General features: G+C 48.5%; 1 protein-coding gene across 2 annotated transcripts in view; it reads left to right on the top strand.

The window, feature by feature from the left end:
* LOC110491981 (low-density lipoprotein receptor-related protein 1) overlaps positions 1-16,351 on the top strand; it is a 139,777-nt gene that overhangs the window by 39,860 nt on the left and 83,566 nt on the right. For both annotated transcript variants that reach the window (XM_036946892.1, XM_036946893.1), the window contains exon 3: positions 14,795-14,929. In XM_036946892.1, coding sequence (XP_036802787.1) covers positions 14,795-14,929 — 135 coding nt within the window. The remainder of the gene's footprint in view (positions 1-14,794; positions 14,930-16,351) is intronic.

Genomic DNA, 16,351 nt, shown 5'->3' with positions numbered 1-16,351 from the left:
GGTTGCCAGGTACACGGCCCATAGTCAGGACCCCCCCCCCCCCCCTCTTTCTCTCTGTCTCCTTTTTTTGTTGTTGTCTCTCCCTCTCTTTCTCCCTCCGTCTCGGTCTCTTTCTCTCGCACTTTCCTTCTCCCCTCCTCCCTCCCAGAGCGTCGATGCTCCCAGACAACCATCAGCCTGTTGCGTGTACAGGCCTGTGTCTGCAGGTGTGACCCTATAAACCCCTCTCTGTGGGCTCCCTCCATGCAGTGCAACACTGCATGCTTCCTATTGCTTAGAAACACAAGACTTCGCCCCAAGTGTCCTTCAGCTCAGCCAGGGCTCAGGAAGTGGCCCACAGTGACACCAGCCTTCATGATTGAGCTACAATGAGTCATGTTCCTCGCTGTGTTCTTCCTTTTTGTGATTCTAACGGCTTTTAAAAAAAAAAATCTGGGTCTAAAAAGTTATTTAAACTGCATGTTATTCAGCTAATGTACAATAAGTGAATCTGTTGTGATGGTGAGATTGTGTGTCTGGGGGCGTACAAAGTTGTCTCCTTGAAGTCTGTAGCAGGTCATTACATAACGGATCTGTCTTACCTCAGGAATCCCCTCTAATGGCACAGTACAGGAACAGGAAGAGCGAAACCAAAGCATCAACCAGGGATCCACGTACTTTATGCACTTCTTAAAACACCCAGGGTTGGTGAGGTGGGGTAGGAAGGTAGGTGGGTGTGTTTTGAGTGCATGTCTTTGTGTTTTGAGAGAAGAAGTGAATCTATTTCAGGTAGGCAAAGTATCAGAAAGCAAACATAAATTCACTGGGTGAAACTACAGTCTGCTCCCCTGTCTCTCTCTCGATGCACCGTCAGCATGTACCCACTCATGCATTTCCCAACGTATTTATTTCCATGCTTTTCGTCCAGTTTCTTTGTGTTGTGTTTATACTGTCGTGTAATGGACTATGAGGTTAGGACATTTTACAGGACCGGATTCTGTTATTTTCTAAAGTAAGCGAATGCGCTTACAAAAGTATTTTGCCTGAATGAAATCCAACCGACTCCTAATTGAGGACTGAGGCGTCTTTTTTGTTGTTGTTGTTGTAAGCGCTTTATACATGGAACCAAATGCGCTGTTCAAATGTATTCGTTGGTTTGTTCTGCCGTTGTTCGTGAGGCACATACTGCAGGTATAAACCCTACGGCGGGCTTTTAATTTTTTTTTATTACAATGCAAGTTGCAATGTCATAATGGTGGTTCCAGCTAGTTTTGAGATCTGCAAAGTACCCGGAAGACAAAACCGTCTGTAAGTCTGTGTGCAATTAGGTGCTTTGTGATGCGATGCCAGAGCCACGTTCATTGTGGTTTGGTTGCAGAAATGCAGCAACTGGGACCAGATGTTTGAATGGGTCTCTGTAGTAAGTAAGCACTTTCTCTCTCCTTTAGATGAGTCTCTCTCTCTCTCTCGATTCAACCTAAGCCACTTTATGCAACAATTTACTACCCTTCCCCGCAATTCTGTGTTCAACTTTCTCCCTGCCCTTTTCAAATCAAATGTATTTGTATAGCCCTTTGTACATCAGCTGATATCTCAAAGTGCTGTACAGAAACCCAGCCTAAAACCTCAAACAGCAAGCAATGCAGGTGTTGAAGCACGTTGGCTAGGAAAAACTCCCTAGAAAGGCCAAAACCTAGGAAGAAACCTAGAGGGGGACCAGGCTATGAGGGGTGGGCCAGTTCTCTTCTGGCTGTGCCGGGTGGAGATTATAACAGAACATGGCCAAGATGTTCAAATGTTCATAAATGACCAGCATGGTCTGGGACAGGTAGCATGTCAGGATTCCATAGCCGCAGGCAGAACAGTTGAAACTGGAGCAGCAGCACGGCCAGGTGGACTGGGGACAGCAAGGAGTCATCATGCCAGGTAGTCCTGAGGCATGGCCCTAGGGCTCGGGTCCTCCGAAAGAGAGAATTAGAGAGAGCATACTTAAATTCACACAGGACACCGGATAAGACAGGAGAAGTACTCCAGATATAACAAACTGACCCTAGCCCCCCGACACACAAATTACTGCAGCATAAATACTGGAGGCTGAGACAGTAGGGGTCAGGAGACACTGTGGCCCCATCCGATGATACCCCCGGACAGGGCCAAACAGGAAGGATATAACCCCACCCACTTTGCCAAAGCACAGTCCCCACACCACTAGAGGGATATCTTCAACCACCAACTTACCATCCTGAGACAAGGCCGAGTATAGCCCACAAAGATCTCTGCCATGGCACCACCCAAGGTGGGGCGCCAACCCAGACAGGAAGATCACATCAGTGACTCAACCCACTCAAGTGACGCACCCCTCCACCAGTAAGCCAGTGCCCCTGTAATAGGGTTAGAGGCTGAGAATCCCAGTTCTCCATTTAGCATGCTAATGTCCAAGATGGGCTGGTCGAGATGCATTTGAATCATGTAAATCGCTTTGCCTTTGTATTCAGAAGGTATGTTAACAGCTTCTATTCAGTCAGTGGGAGAAAACGAGCTGGAAAACTATGGTCAATTAGCACTTGTTAACTTCCAGCCGCTCCCTATAGTTCTATTGAAGCACTCTAGCCCTCTGGTATACCAACCCCTTCCTTGTTCCTATGGGGGCACCATGCTCCAAGACAACCACGACCTCCCTAAAGTCACCTAGCTGACCCCCTCGAAAGCTCCAACTCTGCTTATATCACTACGTAATTGTTGTAGTTTAGCATCAGGGGACACACTATGGTCCAGTCCTCTGGAATGACAGCATGGACAGATGGAATGTAATATTGACAACGACAGCTGATGGGTCCATGCCTGTACAGGATAAAGATGCTGAGAGGAGTGATGTGTCCACACTGTGGTATTATTACAGCCACACACACACACACACACACACACACACACACACACACACACACACACACTGGAGGTGGATGGTTATGGAGGATGCTGTAGCCTGAAGCTTCCGAGGAGAGCTGGGTGATTGAGTTATCTGCTCGCTGCAGCTTCCCGAGCTAGCCAGGCCCCGGGCGGCAAGGCCACACATCAAGGTTATCTGTACATCTTGTGCCCTTGAGCCCCGACTGGAGGCTGTGTGTGTCAGTGTGTGTGTGTTTGTCTGTCAGTGTGTGGCCCCCGTTTGTCTGAGCCGTCTGTCTGTCATGCATCGGCTGACTCTTCCCCCTGGGAAGAGGGAAAGAGCAGAGGGGTGGAGGCCATATACAGTTGTGAGTGCATACATTTTCATATTTTGTTTGTACTGGTCCCCCATGGGAACGGAACCCACATTCAGCTGAGCCACACAGGACTGAGATGTGGAGGATTTAGGAGTGGTGTGGATGTGGGAGTGGTGTGGATGTGGGAGGGGTGGGGATGTAGGGGTGGTGGGGATGTAGGGGTGGTGGGGATGTAAGGGTGGTGGGGATGTAGGGGTGGTGGGGATGTAAGGGTGGTGGGGATGTAGGGGTGGTGGGGATGTAGGGGTGGTGGGGATGTAGGGGTGGTGGGGATGTAAGGGTGGTGGGGATGTAAGGGTGGTGGGGATGTAAGGGTGGTGGGGATATAGGGGTGGTGGGGATGTAGGGGTGGTGGGGAGAAACGGTGGAGGGATGGAGACACCAGTGGAGGAAACATCTGTGAACTAAAGGAGTGTCAGGGAATGGCTTATCCGAAGGGAAAATTATATTTTATACAACAGAAAATTACCAGATTAGGACCGTCTCCCAATTGACACCCTGGTCCCTATTTAGTGCACTACCTTTGACCAGGACCTGTAGGGCTCTGGTGAAAAGTAGTGCACTATATGGAGGATATGGTGAGATTTGGGACGCGGCCTAGTATTCAGCATTCAGGAAGTGGGTTTGCATTCTAAAGCTAAAATAATCCCTTTAGAGAGAAATGGTCTTGTACTGTTCGAGGCAGGGGGAGGTTCTCTCCAGTTGCCCATCGTGTGTGTGTGTGCGTGCTCATTGTCCCGTTAACAGGGGCTGCTGTAGAGGTTGGAGGGGCAGCAGGTGCAGACGCTTCCAGACACACACACACACACACACAGACTTCCACAGAGGAAGGAGCAAAGCCCTGTAAATCCCTCAGACCGGTGCTCCGGAGCCCTCTTCACCCTCCAAGGCCTGTCAGTAGCCAGGGAATACAGGGCTTTCTCACGCCAGACAGGCATCGCTTCTGTCTTCCCTCTGTCTCTTCTGGTGCTATCTTTTGACACACACACACACACACATTCTCTTCCCCCCCACCCCCACTTCTCCCTCTGCCTCGCCTCTCCCTCTATCTCTCTCTCCACTCTACAGCCATGCTGACTATCTAGACATAGCAAGCAAGCCTCTGTTCTCTCGTCCTCAAATCTAATTTCTTCAGTCTTTCCTCTTGTGTAATTGGCGCTGTGTTTTTAGTTTTTTTCCCTTACCTTTCAAACATGTTAGTCATCCTCTGTTCCCTTTTCCTGGCTGGCTGTCTCACCACTATCACCCCCAGTGCTATTTTAGGCGATATTCAAAGGGACTGTTTTGTTGTATCTGAAGTTGTAAAGAAAAGTCTGACATTATGTTCGTGGAGATATCCTCATGATATCCTGCCTTTTTCTAACAACCTCTGGAGATATGAAACATTTATAAAATGCTGTTCTGCTATTTATTAATTCAGACGAGGTGGGAGTCTGGGAGAGAGTTTATGGAATTGGATTGAATGTTGTGTAGAAAACACTATGTCTGAGATGGGGCTTACATGAACAATCACTTTGTCGGGAGAGTTATAAGTGTTTTGCAGGAGCCTCTGCCCTCTCTGACATGTGATCACTGGACGTATTAGTTAAATGTCACCTCCACATGTCTGGATTTGGCACCACGGATGATTTCATTCGTTCCGGTAGGCATGTGTCCTCGGTGTGTAAGCTCTCTACGAGAGCTGTGTTTATAGGTCTGGTACTGTAGGGTCAGGCAGGGCAGACCACGCATATGTTTGTACTGAGTAGTTACTGTCCGGTACACTGTTGATGCATCTCAAATAGCACCATATTTCCTTTTCATAGTCCACTACTTCAGTCAAATGTAGTGTCTTTTTTTTTATATAGGGAGTAGGGTGCTATTTGGGACGTTGCCTCTGATTCCAGTGTAGTCACTAGCCAGGCCTTTGACCCTGCCTGAGGTACATGTTCATTACAGTTGACAGCAGTCTGAATGGGAGTCAGAGGCCTGGCGGTGGAGCCACGGACCCCTGTAGGACGGGAAGAAACCCAGGCCTTTATACCGAGGACAAAAGCGCGACGGGGGGTCGGGGGGGGGTCACAATTTATGGTCTTTATGTAACCACACTCGCTGGGGAAAGGGGGGCGAGGGGTAGGGGGGGAGGTAGTAGGGGTTGGTTGAGGTGACAGAAGGAGGTGAAAGAGTCTGAGGTGGTTACGGGGAAGGTATAGTTTCGCCTTGTCTCATCTCACACCTGAAACAAAGACCTGCATGGAATGAAACCGATATCCCCACTTTAGACTGGCTCTATAGGCCATAGTCATTAACATCCCTGAAGAAACAGCGAGGATTCCCTCCCCTTCCATTTAGTATCATCACCATTAGGTGATCAGACCAGGGAGTTCATTAGATTGCTGTAATTATCCCTCATTGGGAGCAGTCATGAGTGTTGGAGATGTCATTTATCTCAGTAGCCCTCCATACTGCTCCAATACGCTCCGTACCTTGTTCTGACACGCACCCTTTTTGTCTCTCTCCAAGGATCCGGCTGCCGCGCACACGCACAACTTTATGCTGTTGAAATGGAATGGGGAATAATTAGTTACAGAGGTGGATTGTGAATTACAAAACCAATGTCTATTGTGCAGGGATCACACTGCACTCCCCTGTCTAATGTTCTAATTTTCTCATCTGTAACTGTTGTTCGTTGGGAAGAATGAGCCTTGCAACATTCAGAGAGAAAATAGTTGCAGGGGTCACTTCACGTTAATTGATCCCGGGTTGTTATAAGGAACTCAGCCATTTTTCATCGTTAGAATGTTGTAGGAAATGCTGGTCTTGGCTTCAAACCAGAATTGTGTTTTTCTAGAGACCCGAGGTGGCGGAAGGCAAGGCTGGCCTCCCTTTGACTGTGCTGCACAGCAATGTGCTGACCGGTGCCACTGACAGATCAAGGAGGAAGTCACTCGGCAGCCGTTGCCTGTGTGGTGTGGGAGAGTTGGTCTGTGTCACTCGATAGACGGCCAACAACTTCCCAGACAGGCCAGAGGCCACCATTTATTATCCTCATCTTAAAGTCACTGTGTAATCCGGTATGGTTGTCTTGTGTCCCGCTCCCTGCTATTAAATTCCTCCTTTTCCTTTCTGTTTACTTTCCTCATGCAACTCTTAGGTCTTACGCAGACCTTTCGGGCTTAGAAAGGGTTTTGGCATTCTTATTACCCGCTATATCTAGTTTTTCCCCAGGGCATTATTTTCCTTTTTGATTTCAATGGACTGTTTGGGACAACAGTAAATCGACAATGTGTCCCGTACCGGGTTTGGAGTGTTGCCAAACAGAGACATTCTGTGGGCTAGCTAGTTTGTTTCATATCCTGCAGTCTATTGTGAAAAGGCTAGGCTCAGAGTTGATTGAATGTAAAGCAGGAGCTTTGAGAGGACAAGATGTTGGGAGGTCTGGGTATGAGGCAGTGTCCCCTGGAGTGGCTAATCTACTTGTAAGAGATTTATATTGAGCTATTTTATTATGTCTAACTAAGACGACTTGCTGTTCCATTGCTGTTCCGGCGCATTACTGTGGTTTACTGTGGTAGAACTGCGTCTACATTCAAATACTATTGAGGTATTTCATTCTATCTAAAGGCTCTGGTACCTGCGGCACTGGTGCTGAGCCAGGTGTAGTACTACACTGAAGTAGAGCGGAGTCTGCGTAGACGTTTCTGTGGTGGAGGCACAGTGACTGTGAAGTGTGACTACCTTATGTGGTGGCTGCAGGTATGATAGACTGAGGACTCTCCCTGAATGTCGTAAAGGCTCCTAAATGGGAAACGGATGCATTTCAAACTGACTACCAGTGATGTCTTCGGGCACTTGTAGCGTGTTTTATCCACTGTCTATGACAGATAATCTGTTTAGAAGCATCTGTTATTGCATTGTGACTTCAGAATGAATTTACCTTGGAGACATTGGGGAGCATATAATACCACTTTACCCCATGCAGGTCTTTCTCTCTGCAGTCGGCTTGGCTAGTCTATGATTTAGTTTAGTTTTTGTTATAACTTCAAACGCCTGGTTGTACTTGACCTCACCTCAAGAAAATAACACATTAAGAACCTTCAACTATTCTTATGAAATCCAAACCTCGCAAGACACTCCAAAGCTAATGTTTTCTTCTTCTCCTGCACATGAGGCAAGGCTTTCTCTTTCGTCTCACGCTCTCTCGCTCCCTCTGTCATTCGCTCTCTCTCTCTCTCTACAGGACCAAATATAAACCCTACCAACCCAAAAAGGACTGTGGGGTTGATGGTATTCTAAATGAAATGGTAACATATACAGACCACAAATTCCAATTGGCTATACTTAAACTCTTTTAACATCATTCTCAGCTTTTTACCAAATTACTGTACGACAGACCATGTATTCACCCTGCACACCCTAATTGACAAACAAACCAAAACAAAGGCAAAGTCTTCTCATGCTTTGTTGATTTCAAAAAAAGATTTTGGCTCAATTTGCAATTTAGCATGAGCATGATTCTGCAATACAAATTGATGGAAAGGGGTGTTGGGGGGGGGGGGGGGGGGGGGTACGACATAAAATCCATGTACACGAATAACAAGTGTGTGTTTAAATTGGCATAAAACACACATTTCTTTCCACAGGGATGCAGCTTAAGCCCCACCCTCTCCAACACAGATCACAGATTACTGCACCTGTACATAGCCCACCTATAATTTAGCCCTAACAACTACCTCTTTCCCTACTGTATTTCATTTATTTATTTATTTTGCTCCTTTGCACCCCATTATTTTTATTTCTACTTTGCACATTCTTCCATTGCAAATCTACCATTCCAGTGTTTTACTTGCTATATTGTATTTACTTTGCCACCATGGCCTTTTTTTTGCCTTTACCTCCCTTATCTCACCTCATTTGCTCACATCGTATTTAGACTTGTTTATACTGTATTATTGACTGTATGTTTGTTTTAGTCCATGTGTAACTCTGTGTCGTTGTATGTGTTGAACTGCTTTGCTTTATCTTGGCCAGGTCGCAATTGTAAATGAGAACTTGTTCTCAACTTGCCTACCTGGTTAAATAAAGGTGAAAAAAAAATGTATATCAATGAATTGGTGAGGGCAATAGAACAGTCGGCCTCACCCTACTAGAATCTGAAGTCAAATGTTTACTGTTTGCTGATCTGGTGCTTCTGTCCCCAACCAAGGAGGGGATACAGCAGCACCTAGATCTTCTGCACAGATTCTGGTACAGATTCCTCTCGAGTCACAAAATGCAGAAATATAGATCAAATGAATCACTAACCTTTGATCTTCTTCAGATGACACTCATAGGACATCATGTTACACAATACATGTATGTTTTGTTCGATAATGTGCATATTTATATCCAAAAATCTCAGTTTACATTGGCGCGTTACGTGCAGTAATGTTTTGATTCCAAAACATCCGGTGATATTGCAGAAATATTCATAATAAACATTGACAAAAGATACAACTGTTATTCACAGAATTAAATATAGACTTCTCCTTAATGAAATCGCTGTGTCAGATTTCAAAAAAACTTTACGGAAATAATAATCTGAGAATGGCGCTCAGAACCCAAAACAGCCAGAGGAATATCCGCCATTTGAGTCAACAGACATTAGAAATTACACCATAAATATTCACTTTGATGATCTTCATCAGAAGGCACTCCCAGGAATCCCAGTTCGACAATAAATGACTGATTTGTTCCATAAAGTCCATCATTTATGTCCAAATAGCCACTTGTTGTTAGCGTGTTCAGCCCAGTAATCCATCTTCATGAGGCGCAGGCACTTCGTCCAGACAAAAACAGAAAGTTCCGTTACAGTCCTTTAGAAATATGTCAATCGATGTATGGAATCAATCTTTAGGATGTTTTTAACATAAAACATCAATAATGTTCCAACCGAAGAATTCCTTTGTCTGAAGAAAAGCACTGGAACGAGAGGTAACTCTGTCGGGAGTGCGCGTCATGAGACCAAGGCACTCTTCCAGACCACAGACCACAAGACAGTTGACATCTAGTGAAAGCCATAGGAAGTGCAACTTTATCCATATCTCAATGTGTATTCGGTAGGCCAAGCTTTGAAAAACTACAAACCTCAGATGTCCCACTTCCTGGTTGGATTTTTCTCAGGTTTTCACCTGCCATATGAGTTATGTTATACTCACATACATCATTCAAACAGTTTTAGAAACTTCAGTGTTTTCTATCCAATACTAATAATACTATGCATATATTAGCATCTGGGACAGAGTAGGAGGCAGTTCACTCTGGGCATGCTATTCATCCAAAAGTGAAAATGCTGCCCCCTATACCAAAAGGGTTAAGATAGACATCACCTACCGAGAGATGAACCTGGAGAAGAGCCCCCTAAAGCAAGCTGGTCCTGGGGCTCTGTTCACGAACACAAACAGACCTCACAGAGCTCCAGGACAGCAACACAAATATACCTAACCAAATCATGAGAAAACAAAAAGATAATTACTTGACACATTGGAAAGATTTGACAAAAAAACTAAGCAAACTAGAATGCTATTTAGCTTTAAAGAGAGAGTACACAGTGGCAGAATACCTGACCACTGTGACTGACCCAAAATGAGGAAATCTTTTGACTATGTTCAGACTCAGTGAGCATTGAGAAAGGCCGTCGTAGGCAGACCTGGCTCTCAAGAGAAGACAGGCTATGTGCACACTGTCCACAAAATGAGGTAGAAACTGAGCTGCACTTCCTGACCTCCTGCCAAATGTATGACCATATCAGAGACTCATATTTCCCTCAGATTACACAGACCCACAAGAATTTGAAAAAAACAAATCCAATGTTGATAAACTCCCATATCTATTGGTTGAAATACCAGTGTGCCATCACAACAGCAAGATTTGTGACCTGTTGCCACAAGAAAAGGGCAACCAGTGAAGCACAAACACCACTGTAAATACAACCTATATTTATGTTTATTTATTTTCCCTTTTGTACTTGAACTATTTGCGCATCATTACAGCAGTGTATATAGACATAATATGACATTTGAAATGTCTTCATTCTTCTGGAACTTTTGTGATTGTAATGTTTACTTGTAACGGTCTTCTAGGTGTGAAGGAGAGTCGGACCAAAATGCGGCGTGTAGATTGCGATCCATGTTTATTGTGACTATAGCAACATGAATCCAAATACAAACAGTGCAAAATAATAAACGTAATGAAAACCGAAACAGCCTAAACTGGTGCAAACTAACACTAAGGACAATCACCCACAAACACACAGTGAAACCCAGGCTACCTAAATATGGTTCCCAATCAGAGACAATGACTAACACCTGCCTCTGATTGAGAACCATATCAGGCCGGACATAGAAATAGACAAACAAGACATCCAACATAGAATGCCCACCCAGTTCACGTCCTGACCAACACTAAAACAAGGAAAACACACACGAACGATGGTCAGAACGTGACAGTACCCCCCCTCCAAGGTGCGGACTCCGGACGCACAACTTAAACCTATGGGGGAGGGTGTGGGTGGGCATCTGTCCGCGGTGGCGGCTCTGGCGCTGGACGTGGACCCCACTCCATAACAGTTTTAGTCCACCTCCTTAGCGTCCCTAGATAGGTGACCCTTCTTAATGACAGCTCGGGACAGAGGGTCAGCTCGAGACAGAGGGGCAGCTCGGGACAGAAGTAGCTCGGGACTGATGGGTAGCACAGCACTGAGAGGAAGCTCAGGCAGGTAGTTAGATCCGGCAGATCCTGGCTGGCTGGCGGTTCTGGCAGATCCTGGCCGGCTGGCGGTTCTGGCAGATCCTGGCCGACTGGCAGATCTGGAAGAGTCTGGTCGACTGGCAGATCTGGAAGAGTCTGGTCGACTGGCAGATCTGGAAGAGTCTGGTCGACTGGCAGATCTGGAAGAGTCTGGTCGACTGGCAGATCTGGAAGAGTCTGGTCGACTGGCAGATCTGGAAGAGTCTGGTCGACTGGCAGATCTGGAAGAGTCTGATCGACTGGCAGATCTGGTCGACTGGCAGATCTGGAAGAGTCTGGTCGACTGGCAGATCTGGAAGAGTCTGGTCGACTGGCAGATCTGGAAGAGTCTGGTCGACTGGCAGATCTGGAAGAGTCTGGTCGACTGGCAGATCTGGAAGAGTCTGGTCGACTGGCAGATCTGGAAGAGTCTGGTCGACTGGCAGATCTGGAAGAGTCTGGTCGACTGGCAGATCTGGAAGAGTCTGGTCGACTGGCAGATCTGGAAGAGTCTGGTCGACTGGCAGATCTGGAAGAGTCTGGTCGACTGGCAGATCTGGAAGAGTCTGGTCGACTGGCAGATCTGGAAGAGTCTGGTCGACTGGCAGATCTGGAAGAGTCTGGTCGACTGGCAGATCTGGCTGCTCCATGCTGACTGGCAGCACTGGCTGCTCCATGCTGACTGGCGGCCCTGGCTGCTCCATGCTGACTGGCGGCCCTGGCTGCTCCATGCTGACTGGCGGCCCTGGCTGCTCCATGCTGACTGGCGGCCCTGGCTGCTCCATGCTGACTGGCGGCCCTGGCTGCTCCATGCTGACTGGCGGCCCTGGCTGCTCCTTGCAGACTAGCAGCTCTGGCGGCTCCTTGCAGACTAGCAGCTCTGGCGGCTCCTTGCAGACTAGCAGCTCTGGCGGCTCCTTGCAGACTAGCAGCTTTGGCGGCATCCTGCAGACAGGCAGCTCTGGCGGCTCCTTGCAGACTGGTAGCTCCTTGCAGACTGGCAGCTCTGGCGGCCCCTGGTTGACTGGCGGCGCTGGCGCTGGGCTGACTGACGGCACTGGCGGCCCCTGGCTGACTGGCGGCACTGGCGGCCCCTGGCTGACTGGCGGCACCTGGCTGACTGGCGGCACTGGCGGCCCCTGGCTGACTGGCGGCACTGGCGGCCCCTGGCTGACTGGCGGCACTGGCGGCCCCTGGCAGACGGGCGGCGCTGGCGGCTCCTGGCAGACGGGCGGCGCTGGCGGCGCTGGGCAGACGGGCGGCGCTGGCGGCGCTGGGCAGACGGGCGGCACTGGCGGCGCTGGGCAGACGGGCGGCACTGGCGGCGCTGGGCAGACGGGCGGCACTGGCGGCGCTGGGCAGACGGGCGGCACTGGCGGCGCTGGGCAGACGGGCGGCACTGGCGGCGCTGGGCAGACGGGCGGCACTGGCGGCGTTGGGCAGACGGGAAGCTCCGATGGCGCCGGGCAGACGGGAAGCTCCGGCAGAGGTGCCGGGCAGACGGGAAGCTCCGGCAGAGGCGCCGGACAGGCGGGAGGCTCCGGCAGAGGCGCCGGACAGGCGGGAGGCTCCGGCAGAGGCGCCGGACAGGCGGGAGGCTCCGGCAGAGGCGCCGGACAGGCGGGAGGCTCCGGCAGAGGCGCCGGACAGGCGGGAGGCTCCGGCAGAGGCGCCGGACAGGCGGGAGGCTCCGGCAGCGCTGGAGAGGAGGAAGGCTCTGGACGGATGGGCCGGAGAGACAGCCTGGTACGGGGAGCTGCCACCGGAGGGCTGGGGTGTGGAGGTGGTGACGGATAGACCGGGCCGTGCAGGCGCACTGGAGCTCTTGAGCACCGAGCCTGTCCAACCTTACCCGGTTGAATGGTCCCAGTCGCCCTGCCAGTGCGGCGAGGTGGAATAGCCCGCACTGGGCTATGCAGGCGAACCGGGGACACCGTGCGCAAGGCTGGTGCCATGTAAGCCGGCCCAAGGAGACGCACTGGAGACCAGATGCGTAGAGCCGGCTTCATGGCACTTGGCTCGATGCCCACTCTAGCCCGGCCGATACGCGGAGCTGGAATGTACCGCACCGGGCTGTGCACCCGCACTGGGGACACCGTGCGCTCCACAGCATAACACGGTGCCTGCCCGGTCTCTCTAGCCCCCCGGTAACCACAGGAAGTTGGCTCAGGTCTCCTACCTGGCGTAGCCATACTCCCTGTTAGCCCCCCCCCAAGAAATTTTTGGGGCTGACTCCCGGGCTTCCATCCACGACGCCGCGCTGCCTCCTCGTACCAACGCCTCTCCGCTTTCGCCGCCTCCCGTTCTTCCTTGGGGCGGCGATACTCTCCTGGCTGAGCCCAAGGTCCTTTACCGTCTAATTCGTCCTCCCATGTCCATACCTCCTCGCGCTGCTCCTGCTGCTGCTTTTTCCTTTGCCCATTACCACACCGCTTGGTCCTGTTGTGGTGGGTGATTCTGTAACGGTCTTCTAGGTGTGAAGGAGAGTCGGACCAAAATGCGGCGTGTAGATTGCGATCCATGTTTATTGTGACTATAGCAACATGAATCCAAATACAAACAGTGCAAAATAATAAACGTAATGAAAAACCGAAACAGCCTAAACTGGTGCAAACTAACACTAAGGACAATCACCCACAAACACACAGTGAAACCCAGGCTACCTAAATATGGTTCCCAATCAGAGACAATGACTAACACCTGCCTCTGATTGAGAACCATATCAGGCCGGACATAGAAATAGACAAACAAGACATCCAACATAGAATGCCCACCCAGTTCACGTCCTGACCAACACTAAAACAAGGAAAACACACACGAACGATGGTCAGAACGTGACATTACTGTACATTTTTTATTGTTTATTTAACTTTTGTTTGATCTATTTCACTTGCTTTGGCAATGTAAACATGTGTTTCCCATTCCAATAAAGCCCATTAAATTCAATTGAGGGGTGGGGGCAAAAAGAGAGAGAGACAGATGAGAAATCCTAGTTTCTTTTGGAGAGGAAGAGAGAGAGAGAGACCACTTGGTATTATTTACCATTTGTTGACTGTAATATACAATATTCCTTTGTCAAAAGGTTCCTGTCTGAAATGGAGTTATTTATTCAGTGTGTTCCCCTGTACACAGGACTTTGGTCCCATCTAACAAGCGTTTTGTTTTTAAACGTTCGTTGTCAGGGATGTGGTTTTGAATTCTAACTTACCGTGTGTGCTTGCGGGAACAGGTGCGTTGACATGTTTTTTTTCTGTTAAAGAGCAGAACAAAAAAAAAAAACATTGTCCAATCCCAAGCTAGCAGCCTAGGTAGGAGCTCTAAGATCCTCTCAGCGCCGTGGCAACACAACGACCTTTAAGCAATATTCAGAGCTGTTCTGTACGGTCAGCTCATGGCCTAACGCAAACCGCTAGATACCCCTGCCCTGCCTAATAGACTGCCGTCAGTCCACTACTTATCGCAGCACGGCCAGTGAATGGTGAGGCTACAGCCTGGCAGGACCTATTTAACACGGAACACTTCTCCATAGCGGTCTGGCTGAAGCTGACTGGCTAAACGACATTCTGATTGACCCTTTTTAAAGATGTTCTCCTCTTTTGAAAACATTTTTAAACATCAGTGAATAAAAGTCAGAGCTTGTTTTTTTTAAGTCCCTGATTTCGTTTTGAGGGTGTTTTTTGAAGCTGATATTTGTAAATGTAGTCGTGTTGGCAGGGTGCCATCCTACGACTTTTACTCGTTCCTGTGGTACATTTTGATCCCGGACTAATGTGTGCGTCTGTCTGCTGTGCGTTTTTGTGTTACAGGTCCACACAGAGTGTCCCGGTGTCCGGCCAATGAGTTTGAGTGTCTGGGGACAGATGTTTGTATCCACATGAGCAGGCTGTGTGATGGGAGCCCTGACTGCACTGACGGCTGGGACGAGGGGCCACACTGTCGAGGTAACACACACACACGCACGTGCGCGCGCAGCTTTCTCTTCCTAGTTCCTACAGAACACTGGGGCAGCCAATCCTGTTGCAGCCAGTGACTGTGTGCCTTTTCTGTCTGGTTCCACAATGCGACACTATGAACTCGATAGCTGTCCGAAATGACAACGTATTCCCTATATAGTGTATTACTTTTAGCCAGGAAATTGGAGGCTATTTCAGACAGCCAATATGTCCCCTCTGTGTGGCTCTTATCTGTTTTTGTTGTTGTCTGGTTCCACAATGAGAAGCCTCAATAATGTCCTCTCTATGGCTCTAATTAATATCAGGGATTGGATTTGATGATGGGATTCTCCTCCTTTCTGTCGGCCCGGTCGGCTGTCTGGATATATGCTCCGCTCTGCCAGCCAGAGCCGGGGAAGTGGCCTCAGAGCCTGGGCTGATTTAGGGCCTCTAGGGCCTGATTTGATAAATTAATGACTTTTTCCACCCCCCAGAGTGAAGAGGAGCCATTGTGATGATGGAGGCCGTCTCATTAAAGCAGCTGATGGAGGAAGACTGTGTTTGTTGGAAAAGAGAAGAGATTAAAGTTGGGGGGGGACTGGAGAGATAAAGAACGAGAACAGAGGATTCATAAAGCTGAGGTTGAGTGATATTAGTCAAACATGTTTGATGCCCTGGTGTTTATAATACTGGGACATGTTTTTGTTGGTTTGGTGCGTTCCCCAACAACAAATATTGACGCCAAACAAACGGGTGTCTGCTGACCAACGTCCTAGAACACCAACGGGCTCTGGAAAGACCCGTGCACATTAGAACTGACGGGTACACACAGTCCTATCTCATACGAAGAAAGATATGGCCTCTCTTTGTTTTTCTTTGGAATATCTTTTTGGTTTTAGGCATTTATAATTCCGCTTTTTTAAAATGTGTTTATTGCTTCCGCTTTTTAAAAAATGTGTTTATTACTTCCGCTTTTTTAAAAATGTGTTTATAATTCCGCTTTTTTAAAATGTGTTTATTACTTCCGCTTTTTTAAAAATGTGTTTATAATTCCGCTTTTTAAAAATGTGTTTATTACTTCCGCTTTAGTTTTTTGTTTACAATTCTGCTTAAGTTTCATGTGTTCATAATTCGGCTTACTAGAATTCTAGCAGGAACACATTGAGCAGAAATGGGGGGGGGGGATAAGAGTTGAAGTGACATTTTTGTGATGTAGATTAAAGGGACAGATTCCCTGCCTTGCGCAATGTTCCCGCCGATGATGTCATCGAGACATGACCCGCAGCGCCTGTCCCCGGTCGAGCACACTGGTCCATCTGTCCCCGTGAGGATGGACTACCACACACCAGTGACAGTGTGTTTGCCAGAACTTTCTGCTGCGACGTTGTTTGAGTGCGTGTGTGTGCGTGAGTCCTCCAATTTCATGAAGAG

The sequence above is a fragment of the Oncorhynchus mykiss genome, chromosome 16 (assembly GCF_013265735.2).
Source record: "Oncorhynchus mykiss isolate Arlee chromosome 16, USDA_OmykA_1.1, whole genome shotgun sequence".
In the NCBI taxonomy this organism is placed as follows: domain Eukaryota; kingdom Metazoa; phylum Chordata; class Actinopteri; order Salmoniformes; family Salmonidae; genus Oncorhynchus; species Oncorhynchus mykiss.
Note: the sequence above shows the minus strand (reverse complement) of the source record. Positions and strands in the feature narration are given on the sequence as shown.